This window comes from Equus quagga, chromosome 3 (assembly GCF_021613505.1).
Source record: "Equus quagga isolate Etosha38 chromosome 3, UCLA_HA_Equagga_1.0, whole genome shotgun sequence".
NCBI classification, from domain to species: Eukaryota; Metazoa; Chordata; class Mammalia; order Perissodactyla; family Equidae; genus Equus; species Equus quagga.
Window position 1 is genome coordinate 40598427 of NC_060269.1, and position 15040 is coordinate 40613466.

The 15040-nt window shown below is 37.5% G+C and overlaps 1 protein-coding gene across 1 annotated transcript in view; it reads left to right on the plus strand.

Annotated features, from left to right (window-relative positions):
- TMEM131L (transmembrane 131 like) overlaps positions 1–15040 on the plus strand; it is a 150495-nt gene that overhangs the window by 112465 nt on the left and 22990 nt on the right. The window contains exons 20-26 of the mRNA XM_046656334.1: positions 1533–1660; positions 3586–3728; positions 5302–5488; positions 5695–5880; positions 6416–6565; positions 6894–7519; positions 13253–13401. Coding sequence (XP_046512290.1) covers positions 1533–1660; positions 3586–3728; positions 5302–5488; positions 5695–5880; positions 6416–6565; positions 6894–7519; positions 13253–13401 — 1569 coding nt within the window. The remainder of the gene's footprint in view (positions 1–1532; positions 1661–3585; positions 3729–5301; positions 5489–5694; positions 5881–6415; positions 6566–6893; positions 7520–13252; positions 13402–15040) is intronic.

Sequence of the window (15040 nt, forward strand, 5' to 3'; positions counted from 1 at the left end):
AGTGGTCTTGTTCTTGCTAGCAGCCTGTCCTGCTCTGTCCCTCTCATTCTTCTCTCCACTGAGCAGTCTTCTGGGGCTGTTGGCGGTAAATTAGTCCAAACTAATAAGAGACATTTTCCCTTACTGGCATTGCATCATATATGATTTGAAATTCCAAAAAAAATACTAGTTTCTTTCACATATAAATATTCTATTCAGATTTGAACAAACGGTGCAACTCATTTGGAAAAAGTTTTTAATCTGTGATTGAAGATTTTCCCCAAGAACATTATACCTTTTGTGATAAAGGAAATTATTACCTTTGTGAATTTATTACATTGACAGCAAGAATAGTTAATATCAATGCCTTTGAGACTCTTAAAAATTTAACTTAAAATTCTTATTAGAACTCTTTGTCATGTAAAGGAAGGCCTACATTTTAATTTTGTTTGTTTGCTTTTAGAAATGTAGTTCCTTTGGTTTAGAGCATGTGGAAGTGGACATTCAAGGTTCCAAATCCAGAATCTTCCATGTTCTAGCTATGTGACCCTGGGCAGATTATTCAACTTTTCCAAGCTTCGTCTTTCTCATAATAATGTTTGAAGATTCAATAAGTTTTATAGAATGTTCAGCATTCTATATACCTTATTATATTCCAGTACCTGGCATATAAGAACCATTTAATAAATGGTGCTGTTATTATTATAGTTTTAATACTAAAAATCAGCATTCAGTATTCATATTACATGTTTAAAGCAAAGTTTCTCCCTTCATGAAGTTCATAATTCTAGTGAAAATAAATCAAAAAACATCACTGTTTCTTCTTTCAGGTAGCATGGGAAATTCTAGAAATAATTGAAGGATAAAACAAATTTAAAAGAAACAGAACAGAGGAATATTACCACACAGATTATATGATTAGAGCTCTAAGAAATTAAGTTGTCTTTAGTGAGAAGGAGCTAGGAAAAGCAGTGCCAAGAGGGGAAATGGTAACTAAATCTTGAATGTTAAATTCAGAACACAAGCTTTTGTCAGAGAAAGCTGGAAATCTTGGAGAGAACAGAGGAGGATGTGAATGAAGAAAGATCCTTATCCTGAATGGAGAGACTGCATGTAATAAAGATGATTTCTGTATAACCTTCAATTCAGTGTTGATGAGACTTTGGGTTGTCTTGCAGTGGCTGGGTGGTGTGGTCAGATCCCTGGGGCATTCAGGCAGACGTATCTGGTCTGTTTTCGAAGTGATGTTTTACAGTCAGAGCACCTTTGCATAGACGGCTTCTAGCTCCAACTCCCATCCAAGCCGGGAAGCAAGTCCCCTTTCCAGTGTCTATGTCAGGTTGTCCTGCAGCCTCTGCGTATACTTCTCAGCTATGACTTGGGAACTGATTATTGGGGTGAACTCTCAGGATAAACGAGTTCAACAGGTTGATGAGAGTGGTCAAATCTGGACACTAAAAGAAAGGCTGTCATGTTTGGACTCTAAAATGCACATAGTGCAGACAGAAGCTCACTTTACGGGAATTGTTTAATTGCATTTATTAAATTTGCAGGGTATGCATTCTGAAGAATCCAGGTTTGGCATCCTCCACTTACATTTGCAGCCTTTGGAAATGAAAAGGATCGGTGTAATTTTCACGCCAGCTGACTATGGAAAAGTTACCTCACTCATACTAATCCGGTAGGTGTGTCCCTGTCACCGAGTCTGTTTCTTTCTTGCTGACTCTGCATCTCTTTCTTTCAAGAATACCTAATCTCTTTAGCTGAGAGTTGACATGTCCATCTCAGTCAGGCCTTCAGGGATGAGGCTGTGTTGCATGTTAGGACGAGGTGGTGGCTAAGAAGAGAAGCTACCTGAGGAGCACACTTAATCCGCCTGTGCCTCCGTTTCCTCTTTTGTAGAATAGGGAGTGTGTGCCCTTCTCTCCAAGAGCGGCAGTCCATTTCACTCAGCATCTCATCTGGTGTTGTCACAGAGGGCAGAACACACACATGAATGCACACACCCAAGCACATGCATACACAAGCACACACACATATTTACTTCTCTGTCCTTAGCTCAGAAAAATAATTGAAACCCTGCTGTATACGTTTTCGTTCTGCAATATTTGGATTTACAGCCCTCTCTTATCTGTCTTCCTTCTGGAATTCTCTGGACGGTGGACAATAGAATTCTCTGGACAAAAGGACAATAACTGAAACAATGCTTAGTTGAGCCTGTTGGCTCTTTTTACTTCTTTTCTTTCCTCTTAAATGAAAGTTATTGCTAACTGATTTAAGCAGCTAAATGTTTTTCATTCTTTAAGTATTTTTCATCTTTAAGTAGTCTTTATTGAGAGTCTTCTTTCAAAAATTTACAGGAAATACAGATCTATGTTGAAGCTCTCTGCAGTGGTGAGAAGTCTAACAAATTTAATTTTTAATAAATGACATTTTAGGGGTTTTTTTTTAAGTTTTTCTAGTGTTAGATCAGTTGGCAAAAACTTCCTTATTCTGGACTTGCTTTAATGTATCATATGTGTTTGTTCTTGTGCAAGTGAATGCTACTAAAAAGAAAATGTACTAAAATAGAGTTCTTGAAAGAGTTTGTTCTATTAAGCATTTTAACTAAGACTGCTAATGCCCTGTTGGCAATGTGTTTTATTTTAAACCCGTTCTCCATTGAAGAACAAAGGTCATAGGAAGTGCAGAGAGAAACTTGAGCTCATCCCAAGTTAAACTCTCAGACTGAAAAAGAAAGTCTAGATTTTTGAAGTTGTTTATTTTTGGTGGTTTCTATATTGATAGACAATATTTTTCTGTAAATAATATCAATCATCTAACATCACTTAAAGGCTTTTAAATGGTTAAATAAAGGTTTTTAATCCTTTAGATAAAGATGTAAAGATATCTGTATATTTTGCATAGTTAGAAATGGATTCTCTCTCCCCTTCTATAGTATTTACATTAATGAGGAGTGGCTTTTGGTCCAGTCTGCATCATTTAGACATCATCTTCACTTATCTTATTTCTCTTAATGAAAAGGCAGAAAAGCTAGTCTGAATTTCTGTTTGACCACTAAAAACTTGAGTAGATATATGTTATTTGTTGGATGACATTTTAAGTCTTTGGTTGGAAAAAAAAAAAGTAGAATTTTATTTCTAGAATTATCCCTAAGGCAGAATTTCTTATCGTCACAATTGAAAACTCCTTAATTCACCCTGTAAACAATTTTTATCAATTTGTCTAAATTTGTAGGTGTTTCTCTGTGGCCCCCGATTTATTTCTCCAGGTTTTTTCTTTTCCCTCTTGCCGGTCTGATCACCACCCGGGTGGCTGGTGATTGGAAACACATGGATTTACGTTGTGGGCTGAGACTGGACAGTGACCCGGATCGTTCCCTCCTTGCTGTGGTCAGCTTGCTTTGACTCTACCAGCCTTGGCAGTTTCCATTGCCCACGAACGCCCCTTATTCGTGAGATGGCAGGAGATGCCACACTATTTAAATTGATTTTTTTTGCAAAGCTTTAAAAATGTTTTTGCTCAATAGGAATATTTAAATTCAAGTGCCTTGTATCTCGTGCCTCTACTGTAATGCCTTTTTCTTTGCGTCTCCTTTCACTACAGGAATAACTTGACTGTCGTGGACATGATCGGCGTGGAAGGATTCGGAGCGAGAGAGTTACTGCGAGTGGGCGGGAGACTTCCTGGCGCGGGTGGTTCGCTCCGATTCAAGGTGCCCGAGTCCACGCTGATGGACTGTCGGCGACGTGAGTCCATGTGGCGATCTTCTGACGGGGAGGCTGGGTGCGAGAGCCCAGAGCAAAAGGGTTCTATGAGAAGAATCTTTTAAAAAATGACAGTAAATTCGTTGTACTGATGCAAAGGATTAGATGAGGCAAACATTTGAGCATGTACAGGCCGGTTGGTACTGCTTAGAACATTAGACTTAAATATTTAACCCAACTTAAATGATAGATATAAAGAAAAAGAGGTAATTGTTAAATTACCAGTAGAGTATCAGATATTTAAGGTGACTAGTATGACACTGTTAATTTGGTTATCAGTTACTTAATCATAGAAAATCACACCAAAATGATGAATGGAGAGGGACTGAAGGTCTGCTAACCAAGAGCTTTATGCAATAGTGGAAATATTCTATATCTGTGTCATCCAATACAGTAGCCACTTGCTACATGTGGCTAATGAGCACTTGAAATATAGCTAGTGTGACTGAGAGAATCGATTTTTAAGTTTATTTAATTTAAATTTAAGTAACCATATATGTCTAGTGGCTACTGTATCAGACAATGGCAGATTTAGAAATTTCTAAATTATACATGTGTTTAAATATTAAATGCTTTTAAATTAACTTATATTAGTTTCAAGAACTTCCTTAAGAACTAAAAAAAGCTGAAACAGTAGATGTAAAATGGATTTTGGTACATTCTGTCTTGTTTTCCTATTATTTTTAATTTCTGTGGCACACTGAAAGTGTTTTAGAATAACAGTATGTTTCCTGTGGTAAAAGCTGATTGGTGAAACTGTTGGATAATTTGTAGTGCTATTTTAATGCCTGATTGGAATTTTTTTTTTAAGAAAACTATGCTAAATGAACACCAAGTTTGTCAAGATTTATTAGCCATTTTGCATTCAGAATTCTTCATCAGAGTGTTCATTTTCCCATTCATTCATTCAATAATTTAGAGTTGACTTTGAAAGATAGAATTAAGGAGTAATGTAAAAACTATAGAACCAGATAAAATATTAGTCTTTCTATGCGATAGATTGTGGACTATAAATTTATAGGAATATTTTAAAGTTGTGATAACTCTTCCTTTTCTAACTCTCATAAAATGCGCTCTCATTTATTGTTGAAGATTTAACTGCTTACTTCATGTGTTTGAACTGTGTTTCCAGTAGCTGTGATGGATTTACACAGAAGCACATACACCCTCTTAGCTGGCTCCTGTTCAGTGGGAGTGAGGATCCCCAGATCAAAGGGTGTGTGGTGGTTAGTGGTAAATCCAAACTGTTTGGCTTCTGAGAAGAATAAACGTTTGACCTTAGCCTATAATAAGTAAAAGAGCAAAGAAGAGATTTTGATTACTTCTGGTACCTAGGCAGATCATTTAACTTAAGAAAAATCTTGACTAGTTAAGTATTTTTGTTGTATTCTGATAATATAACTGAATCTGTAAGCATTCTAGAAACTAGATAGAAATGCTTTGAGCTTACATTGATTTTTTTCATTTTAATAATCATGGTTTGTTGATTCAGTAAATTATTTTAAATAAAATTTGCAGCTCATATATACTAAATGTCACTTTTCATCCTTACTAGAACTGAAAGACAGCAAGCAAATTTTGTCTATTACGAAGAGCTTTAAAGTTGAGAATATCGGACCACTTCCTGTAACTGTGACATCTCTGAAAATTAGCGGGTATAATTGCCAGGGTTATGGATTCGAAGTGCTAGATTGTCATCAGTTTTCCCTGGACCCAAACACATCCCGGGATATCAGCATCGTGTAAGCCTTGAGCTTTAATCTTATTTAAGTTTTGTGATGCATTTAACGTAATGTGGGGGAACAAAACCTTTTTTCATTGGTAAGAAATCTTAAGTTGTTTTTATATAAGTATTTCTCTTATAGAAGTAAGAAGTTTTGCTGCCATTATGATTTTGTTTTGTTCTTAAAACAATTAAAGTTCTTCAAGGTGAATCTTTTGTCATCAGATTTACTCCAGACTTCACCTCTTCCTGGGTCATTCGGGAGCTGACTCTGGTAACGGCGGCAGACCTAGAGTTTCGCTTCACTCTCAATGTGACGCTCCCTCATCACCTGTTGCCTTTGTGTGCGGATGTGGTCCCAGGACCCAGCTGGGAGGAGTCGTTTTGGAGACTCACAGTCTTCTTTGTCAGGTAAGTGACCACCTTCTCCACTGAGCAGAGAAGCCGTCCAGGCGAGCTGCATGAAAATGTATATTGCCTGGGTATAATCAAAGCATGTGAATTGAGTGGAATTTATATTGCTTTGAGAACGCTGATGTACATCAAACAAAGTAGTCACTAGTAAGCTTTAAGATAATAGTAAACTAATTGTGAGAGATTCATAGGATCTAGAAGCATGATAGACAGTTGTGCTCCATATGTGTTGGTTGTCAGTCACAGTAGAAGATACAAGTGTTATTCTTATCAGCTCAGTGCAGTTGCATTTTGAGATTAGAAGACTAGAAGGACCCTTTTAGAGTGATTTTATCCTGGAGGTGTCTTTAAAAATTGAATTGGAAAGTTGACTTATAAATACACGTATTTTTAGAAACTTTTTTTTTTAATCTCGAAGAAATGTCAGAAATTATGATGTTGTACATCTTATGGAATTTTAATACAGTAAAGCTAGTCTTTTTAATGCCAGTCAGAAACATGCAGTAAAGAACCTTGTTGCTTTCCTCCTCAGTTTGTCCCTGCTGGGTGTGATTTTAATAGCCTTCCAGCAAGCACAGTACATTCTGATGGAGTTCATGAAAACGAGACAGAGGCAAAACGCTAGCTCCTCTTCACAGCAAAACAGCGGTCCGATGGATGTCATCAGCTCCCACGCTCACAAGTAAGAATTCTTGGCGGGTGGGGAGAGTTCTCACCTTTGAGATTACTCGTTTCTGATTTCATTTGAAGGTAATATAAATTTTTATTCCAAATTTGTTTTTGTAAAATTTTCTTTAAGTCATTGTGTGACGGCTATAACATTTCTTTTATTATAAAATAGACTCCACATAAGGACTTAGATTTTGAAACTCACGGAGCTTTAGAAAAAGAAAAAGTAGAACTCCTTAATACACACAGTACCAATCACTACCTCTTTCTCATGGATTTGGAAACGGGTAGAGTTTTATTCCGTTTGCCTTTATGTTGAATGTTTTTCTTCTTAAATTCAGAAGCAATTGCAAGAATTTTCTCGATACCTATGGCCCCTCTGATAAAGGCAGAGGGAAAAGCTGCCTTCCAGTGAGCACGCCGCACAGCAGGATCCAGAACGCTGCCAAGAGGAGCCCGGCTACCTACGGTCATTCTCAGAAGAAGCACAAATGCTCAGTCTATTACAGCAAACACAAAGCCAGCACATCTGTTGCCAGCAGTGCCAACACTACTACTGAGGAAAAACAGACTTCGGCCCTGGGCAGCTCCCTGTCTGCCCCTAAGGAGGACGTGTGCACTGATGTTATGGGTGAGAACTGGATAAACCTCAAATATGCAAGTGGCATAAATGTCAACCTGCAGAAGAATTTAACCCTTCCCAAAAACTTACTAAATAAAGACGCAAACACACTGAAAAACACAATTGTGGTCAATCATACTTCTTCAGAATGTCATATGAAGGAGGGAATACAGACATGTATGTTTCCTAAGGAAACGGACATTAAACTTTCAGAAAGCGTAGCTGAGCTCAAGGAACAGGAGCTCTGTCCTCTGAAGACGCCTAAGAAACTACCTGAAAATCATTTGCCGAAGAGTTCACCTCAGTTGCAGTCAGACTTGCCAGAAATTTCCAGGAAAAATAATGGTAATCTTCTTCTCTTTGATGATTCTTCCCTCCTGTTTGTCTCCAGTCTGTTTTTAATGGCATTTGTTGTCACCCGTGACTTTAGATTTAATTGCGGATGCTGAATTTTCAGTTCATGCACAAAGTTTTAGGAAAGGTGTAAATGTTGAAATAAGGTTTGTAAGATGAAAAGTTTAGGGTGAGGCACCAAGGCTTTAGAATGTCATGGCTAAGAAGTTTACTTTTTAGTCCATATGTTTAGAGGGATGTGAAATCATATTTGATTGTTGGGAGGACTCCTTTTCCTAATTATTTTTCACCTTGCTTTTCAAGACTATTTGCAGAAATTAATCAGCCCATGAAATGTGTCTGACTAAATAAAAGTTACCAACTTCCTATGTTTCACAACTCCCACCATCTCATGCTCCTTGGCCCTAGTTCTTCACTAATTGTGTCCCTTGCTTAAAAGAACACAGATGTTCTCTTGTAGCAAATACAGTTAATGAAAATGCAAGCAAATCTAGACTAGGCAGACTACCTACCTGTAAAATTCGCGTTAGTCTTTACCCGATCCCTGTGACCTCTGGTATAAGAGCCTGTGCCTATTATTTTTGTCCATCCTGACCATTTTAAAAAGCACATTTCTGTTCCTGTTAGAAGTGAAATTTTGGACACTTTTTAATCTGGAAAAATTATTTACCTTTGATCTTATTGAAACATTTAAGTATAAATAACTTCCAGTTTTTCACTCCTTGATATTGTAAAGAAGGTTACAGACACGTTATGGATTGGTTAATTCTAATGAGCTTTCTGCGTTTAGTCAAAAATGCCAAGGCATGAAAGGACATTTCTCATTTGAAAGAAAGCTGGAGTCCTCTGGGTGGAACATGGTGTGGGCACTGCACACGCATTCCTGGTGCACCTTATTCCGACCTGTTTGTACCATTGCCCTGGCAGCGGGGCATGTGTTTGAAGTGGACTCCTGTTTGCAGGGTCAATGCTGTCTGCTGTGTCCTCTCCACCTGGCGTGCGAGCACGCCCTCTGGACAATGTGCTCAACCAGATCTTCAAAGTCATAGCATACCTTGTCTGGCGGGGTGGGTGGGGTGCCTATTGCTCTGTTTCTGTCCCGGGCACTTTCTAGGGCTCAGACTACAAAACTCTCATGAAAGGCTGAAAATATGGGGTGAGTCCAGCTGGGCTTTCCTCTTGTTTTGTGTGTCATTTTGGCCGGAGCACAGTATTTGACTAGGCTGAATTTACACAAACTTACAATCCTAGCTGTTTGAGAGAATTGTCCTTCCAGAAGTGCTTCTTCAGTGGTCCACTGCATCCATCAGATGTCTGGGTAAATGTGCCTGCAAAATGCAATGGCTGTGGCATTGTGGATAGATGGATGGGAGGGACCTTCTGCTGCATCATAGTATTTTGAAGAGGATGCAGTGTGGTGGTGTGGACCAGCAATGTTGTGCCAGAGCAGGTCAGAGGATTTGAATTCATGCTTCAAGATCCTCCTGTCCAATACTGGCTGTTTGATGCCTATAGTTGAGTCTGGATGACCATATACTAGCACTTCAGCAAGTGTGAGTAAATTTAATATGGGAGTCTATAAACATAGGGTTTGCTTATATCATTGTAGATGGCAAACCTGCCCAGAATCTTTCCTTCCTCTGAAGATTACTGGTATGTTTATAATGAATGTTTTAAATGGAAACAAATCTCTTCCTACAAGAAGTTTTTTAAACTACCTTTTGGCTGGATCAGCAGCATGTTAAGTGGTATCGGGGTGATTGTTGATCAGATCAAGTAAGAGTTGATGAAAGAATGTTGGCTTTCCACCATGTTCATACCAGCAAATTCAAAGGTGCTAATTCCCAGTCCCGTATTTCTCTCCAGAACTAATATGTCAGCAGGAGATTCCTCACAGCGAAATCCACTCATTGGCATGCATTTGGTTCTGACTTTCTGTTCCCATCACTATTCTAGGAGAATATCAAAGAGGTTAAAAAGTCAAAATTATCTGCCATCAATTTACAATTAAACATTTCAAAGAATTGAAAATTTTAAAAATAAGAAAAGATTGAGAAATCTAAGGGAAGAAAATTGTAGTTTGAAGGAAGGACTTGGAGGTTTTTTTTAGCAATATTAAGGGTTTGGGGGTTCTTTTGTCAAATTTTATGGGAAAACATTGTAATAACCTAGCAGGTGGCGTACAGGCATGTCATCAGCAGGGAACCTGTGATGTGTAAAGAATGCTCAAGAATGAGAAGACCATGTATATATGAACCTTCCAAGTTTTCACTTCCAACTTTGAGCATTAACTCTTTTTTGTATTTTGAGAAGTATTTACTTTATGGAAAGCATATTGTTTCCATCTTAAGATCCTGTCTAGAATCTGAAGAAAACAGCTTCAGTCTTGTGGGCGGAACAAAGCCCCCCTGATGGTTGTGATCCTGCTGGAAACTTCCATTCACTCAGTTGAACCACTTGGTGTGTTTGCCACATTTTGCCATTTCTCCCAAACTACACCAGTGTTCTTAAAAACAAATCTACTGATAAGATTGCCTTTGGGAAAGGAGGCCAGGGGAGATGGCCTCTCTCCTGAGTGCCTGACATGATTTTCTTTACCTATCAGAACTTTTGAAGGCACCTGAAGAATTGTGTCTTCTCCTATTTTGAGGCATTTTATTTTCTGAGTGTAACTTATTGTGTGAGAATAAAATGTTCTAAGGTGTGTATTAATGCCTCTGGCTACATGTCATCGTTGTTGTTGAGAAACAGATTATTTTCTGAATAACAGAAAATAGTATGTTATCCCTTTCCGGCTCCTTTTCTCCTGCTCCTTCTGAGAGGCCTGTAGTAAATCATACATTAAAATTCCTGATAGAGATGAGGTCTGTTGACAGATTCTTCAGGCTCTGTTTTCACGCACTTGTTTTTTGGCGTCAACCTGTCAAACAACTGTGAAACAGCTACATTTTTCAAACATTTGTTAAATGTTCCAGAGTCTCTTGATCATCCGACAAGAGTGGGCCTTTATGTGTAGTGTAAATGATCTTTTGAAATGTGGCTCTTTTCAGATGTTTATAACTATTATTTTTTAATTCTATGATCGAAATAATATAGATTTAGAATTAAGGCTGAGGACAAACTGGTGCTGGCCCCAGCACTATGAAAGAGGAATAGTTAGCAAGTTATTTCATTGCTTTCTGCTTATAATAAAGGATAATAACTTTTAAATTTAATAATACTGTAAGCCTTGAAATTAACAATACATGAAAGTTTCCACTGAATTCGATAATACTCCAAGATTTCTGAAATACCAACATTTTCAGAAAATTTAAAAATAGTCTCATTTACTTATAGACACTGATAACTTGAAGTGAAGATCTAGCGATTTACTCGAAATATGGCATATGATTAGATTTGAGACCGTAAAACTTTAAGCAGGATTCTGGCAAGTTTATATTCTTGTTCCTTATTCTTCTATTTGCTTTTTATCTTAGTGGCTCAAACACTCTCACTCTGTGAGATAAATGTCAGAAAGTTGCATAATACTCTAAGCAAGCATGCTTAATAGAATAACATGGATTGGCTCTGTTTTTTAAATGAAGTATATACTCATGGTATTTCTAAATTTTTGAATATTCCATGTTAGAATTTCTCAAAGCCTTCATGAAGAACTTACTAGAACTCATTTTATTGTTTGTCCTGATTCTTGGCCCTGCAGAAGGCATTACTAATTTTCTAAGGGACTCTGCTTTACCACTTTTTTGAGGTGGTTTAGTGTTGGATATTGAATTTGTATCCTTCCTGAGACACTTTGATGACTAATACGTTTAGTGCTGTTCTTGACCTGAAGAAAACGTAAGGAAGTCCATTTTTCTCATGCATCAGGACTCTAGGAAAATAATGGCACATTTTTTGAGGAGAGTATCTGTATTCTGTATCATAGTTTTGGGTTCCAGAATCCAAAGCGATGTCTTTATTTATGATTTTATTTTCTGTTTTGGACCCTGACTGCCTTGCTCTTGCCTATTTCCTTTACTCCTTCGTAGTTTCAGATTTCCTTAGATATTTTCCACTGTGGATGTCTAACACCCAGTTTGTGTTGTAGAGGAATTAATGCTTCCCCAGCATTTTTATAGTTATGTAATATTTATGTAATTTTCTGTTAACAGAAGTATGCTTACCTTTTAAGTGTTATTTTAAAAATGGATGTGTCTTGCTTTGAGTGAGTTCAATTCGAAGCTTCCGAATTTCAGAATCAGAGGGAATCCGACTGCTCCTTTCATTTTGGGATGAGAATCTGGCCTTCCCCCAGGTCCCCACAGGGCCAGATTGGAGCCTCTGCTGGTATCTGGTCAGACATTCATATCACCAGAGCCTGCAGCCTGCTTTGCTGTGAAATCTTGGCGCTGTGCTCATCTGAACTTTCTCAGGTTGCAAAGGTATTGGAAGGGATTCTCAGCTAAAGAAAAAAGGAGAGGGTGTTGAAATACTTTGTTTCGTGTTAGAACACAGAGGCCAGTTATTATGGGGCTGAAGTTGATTTGACTTTATTTTGAAGTAAAAGATAGAAGGAGAAATACGTTTATGAATGAAATCTCTTGAAAGAAAAATGGAACAGTCATGTTTTCAGATGAGGTTCATACCAGCACCAGCCTTTGCCTTGTGCTTCATCTCCTGCTCATTCTGCCGCTGCAGGCACTGTTCCCTGGGGCAGGTGGGCATTTGCTGCAGAAGGAGCTGCCCTGTGTGTGTTAGTGGTGACCCTTTACATTTATATCTGTTCTGGTTTTACCTTTATAATAATCAGGCAGGGTAGAAGGTGGTATTTTTGTTTTATAAATAAGGAAACTGAAGCTCAAGTAGCTTAAGAGACTTTCTTTGATCATAAAACTAATCAGTGGCTGAGTCTTGGCCAGAACCCAAGTCCTTACCCCTCTCTCTGCCTCCCCCAACTTTTTAAAAATTGTAGTAAAATATACGTAACGTAAAATTTACTGTTTTAAATTATAAAGCTCAGTGGCATTAAGTACATTCACATTGTTATACAACCATCACCATCATCCATTTCCAGAACTTTTTCATCATCCCAAACAGAAATCTGTACCCATTAAATAGTAATTACCCGTACTCTCTCCCCCCGGCCCCTGGTAAACCACCATTCTAATTTTAATCTCTATGAATTTGATGGCTCTGGTTTCCTCAAACGAGTAGAATCATACGATATTTGTCTTTTTGTTATCAGTTTATTTCACTTAGCATAATATCTTCACGGTTCTTCCATGTTGTGGCATGTATCAGAATTTCATTCTTTTTTATCTATCTTAACCATTTCTGTGTGTACAGTCCTGCTAAGTATATTCACATTGTTGTGCAATGAATCATTTATTTTGAAGGCTGAATAGTATTCCATTGTATGTACCACATTTTATTTATCCATTCATCCGTCCGTGTACATTTGGGTTGTTTCTAGCTTTTGGCTTTTATGAATAATGCCGCTATGAATAATGGTATGCACCCCCCTTCTTCTCTTGACCTTTTTAAAAGACTGTAGAACTCTTAATATAAGTGCATTTTCACCTATAAATGAAATAAATTTCTAGAGTATCATGGATGCCAAAAACAATCCTTAGTCTAAATCTCATTAAATCCAGTGAGATTGTTTGGTGTAGGAAAGAGATTTAACTATGGGGAACATGAATGGAAATATTTCGCTAGAAATTGAATCATTTTTATTTATTCAAGGGAATAACCAGCAAGTGCCTGTCAAGAATGAAGTAGACAATTGTGAAACTTTGAAAAAGGTTGACACAAAGTCTTCTTCAGAAAAGAAGATTCACAAAGCTTCTAAAGAAGATGTATGTCCTGAGAAACAGGACGTACCTTCAGTCGAGGTCTGTATTCCTTTTTTTCTTGCCTGTTGGAAAGAACAAAACCCATATTTAGGCCTTAGAGTGCAGATATCTGTGTAGTAACTGTACTTGTATATTTCATAGTTTTCAAAGAGTTTAGTTATAATGCATTTGAATCCACATTGATAAGTGGTGAGTTTGATGTGTTCAGAAAGTTTTATTTACCTTCTAATTGTACTAGTTATATAACAAATCATTTTTAGTGATAGAGGATAGCTTTTGCTCTCAAGAGAAGCTGTTCTTGAGCAAATGGGTTAACTCCTGGGTAAAGATGTGGAGTAGAACCAGATCACATATCCCTCCTCTCCAGTTGTTATCCAACATCCATTTTTAGGGCATAATCTTGCTGAGTTAGAGACATAAGTCAAAATCCCAAGGTGCTGCCTTTCTTGCTCGGGTGCGCGGGTCCTAGTACAACAGAATCCCAGAAGAGAGCGCAAAGTTTGCATACTGTGTCCCGGCCAGCTCCTTCCCTTCCCACCTGTGTAGCCTACTGAAGAGTATCTAGAAAGCAGAACCCAGCCCTATATCTATCTCATAGGGGAAAACAAACAGGTCCCAGGTAAAGGTGGGAGACATATTTAGGAGAATTTACCTACTTTACATCACAACAGAGCTATCTGTGCTTTAGCACAAGCACAGTGGAAAAAACCAGCATTCCCACTATGTAAATATACTCTAGTAAAAATGAATGAAAGGAGTAAAACATACAGAAGACAGATGAAGATCCCAACTAGAACAAAATGTATCTAGAGCCCTGAAGGAAACGTGGAGAATACTTCACACTGTAGACTATGAATTCAATAAAATAAGAGCTTTCAAAGGCAAATTAATACACTAGGATGAGATTAAAATAGGTGTTATAAAGCTAGGTAAATAAATGCAGACATTAAATTACATATGCAATGGCTGAAAATTGAATTAATGACCTGAAGGAAAGGCTTTGAGATAATCAGAGTGAATGTGAAGGAAAATATTTAAGAGATTAAGGCATTTAGAGAAAAGATGATGATAGATATGGGGTCAAAGAAAGACAAAAACAGTTCAACATATGAATAAGTAAATGACCCAACACATGGATCAGAAAAGTATTCAGAGACGTGCAATTGAAGAAAATTTTCCTGATAGGGAGAAACTGAATTTATAGATCAAAAGGGTACACTGTGTACACTAGGCAAAAATGATACAAAAGAATGGAAATAGGCACATCCTGCTTAAATTATTGAACCTAAAGCATAAAGAATTTTGCAAAGGCAGGAAAATCAAGAAACACAAACTTAGGCTTGCCTGAGACTTTAGAGAAACATCTAATGCAAGAAAACAGTGGAACAATATCATTGAGAAAATGAAAATGTGAACAAGAATATCATGTCTAGTCAAGTTGACACTCAAGTACAAGGGCAACAGGCACGCATCCTTAAACACAAATGAACTCATGAGCCTTTCTTGAAAAAGGAAGTTAGTGAAATTTAGCCAACCAAGACAGAAGTAAAAATAAAGACCCAGGATTGAAGAAGCTTTGTTAAAGGTCTGTTGTTTAGATTTCTATCCATTTTATATCCAGAACTAAGACTAAACAGTTGGCAATTATAATTGCAGAACAGATTCTAAATGTTAAAAC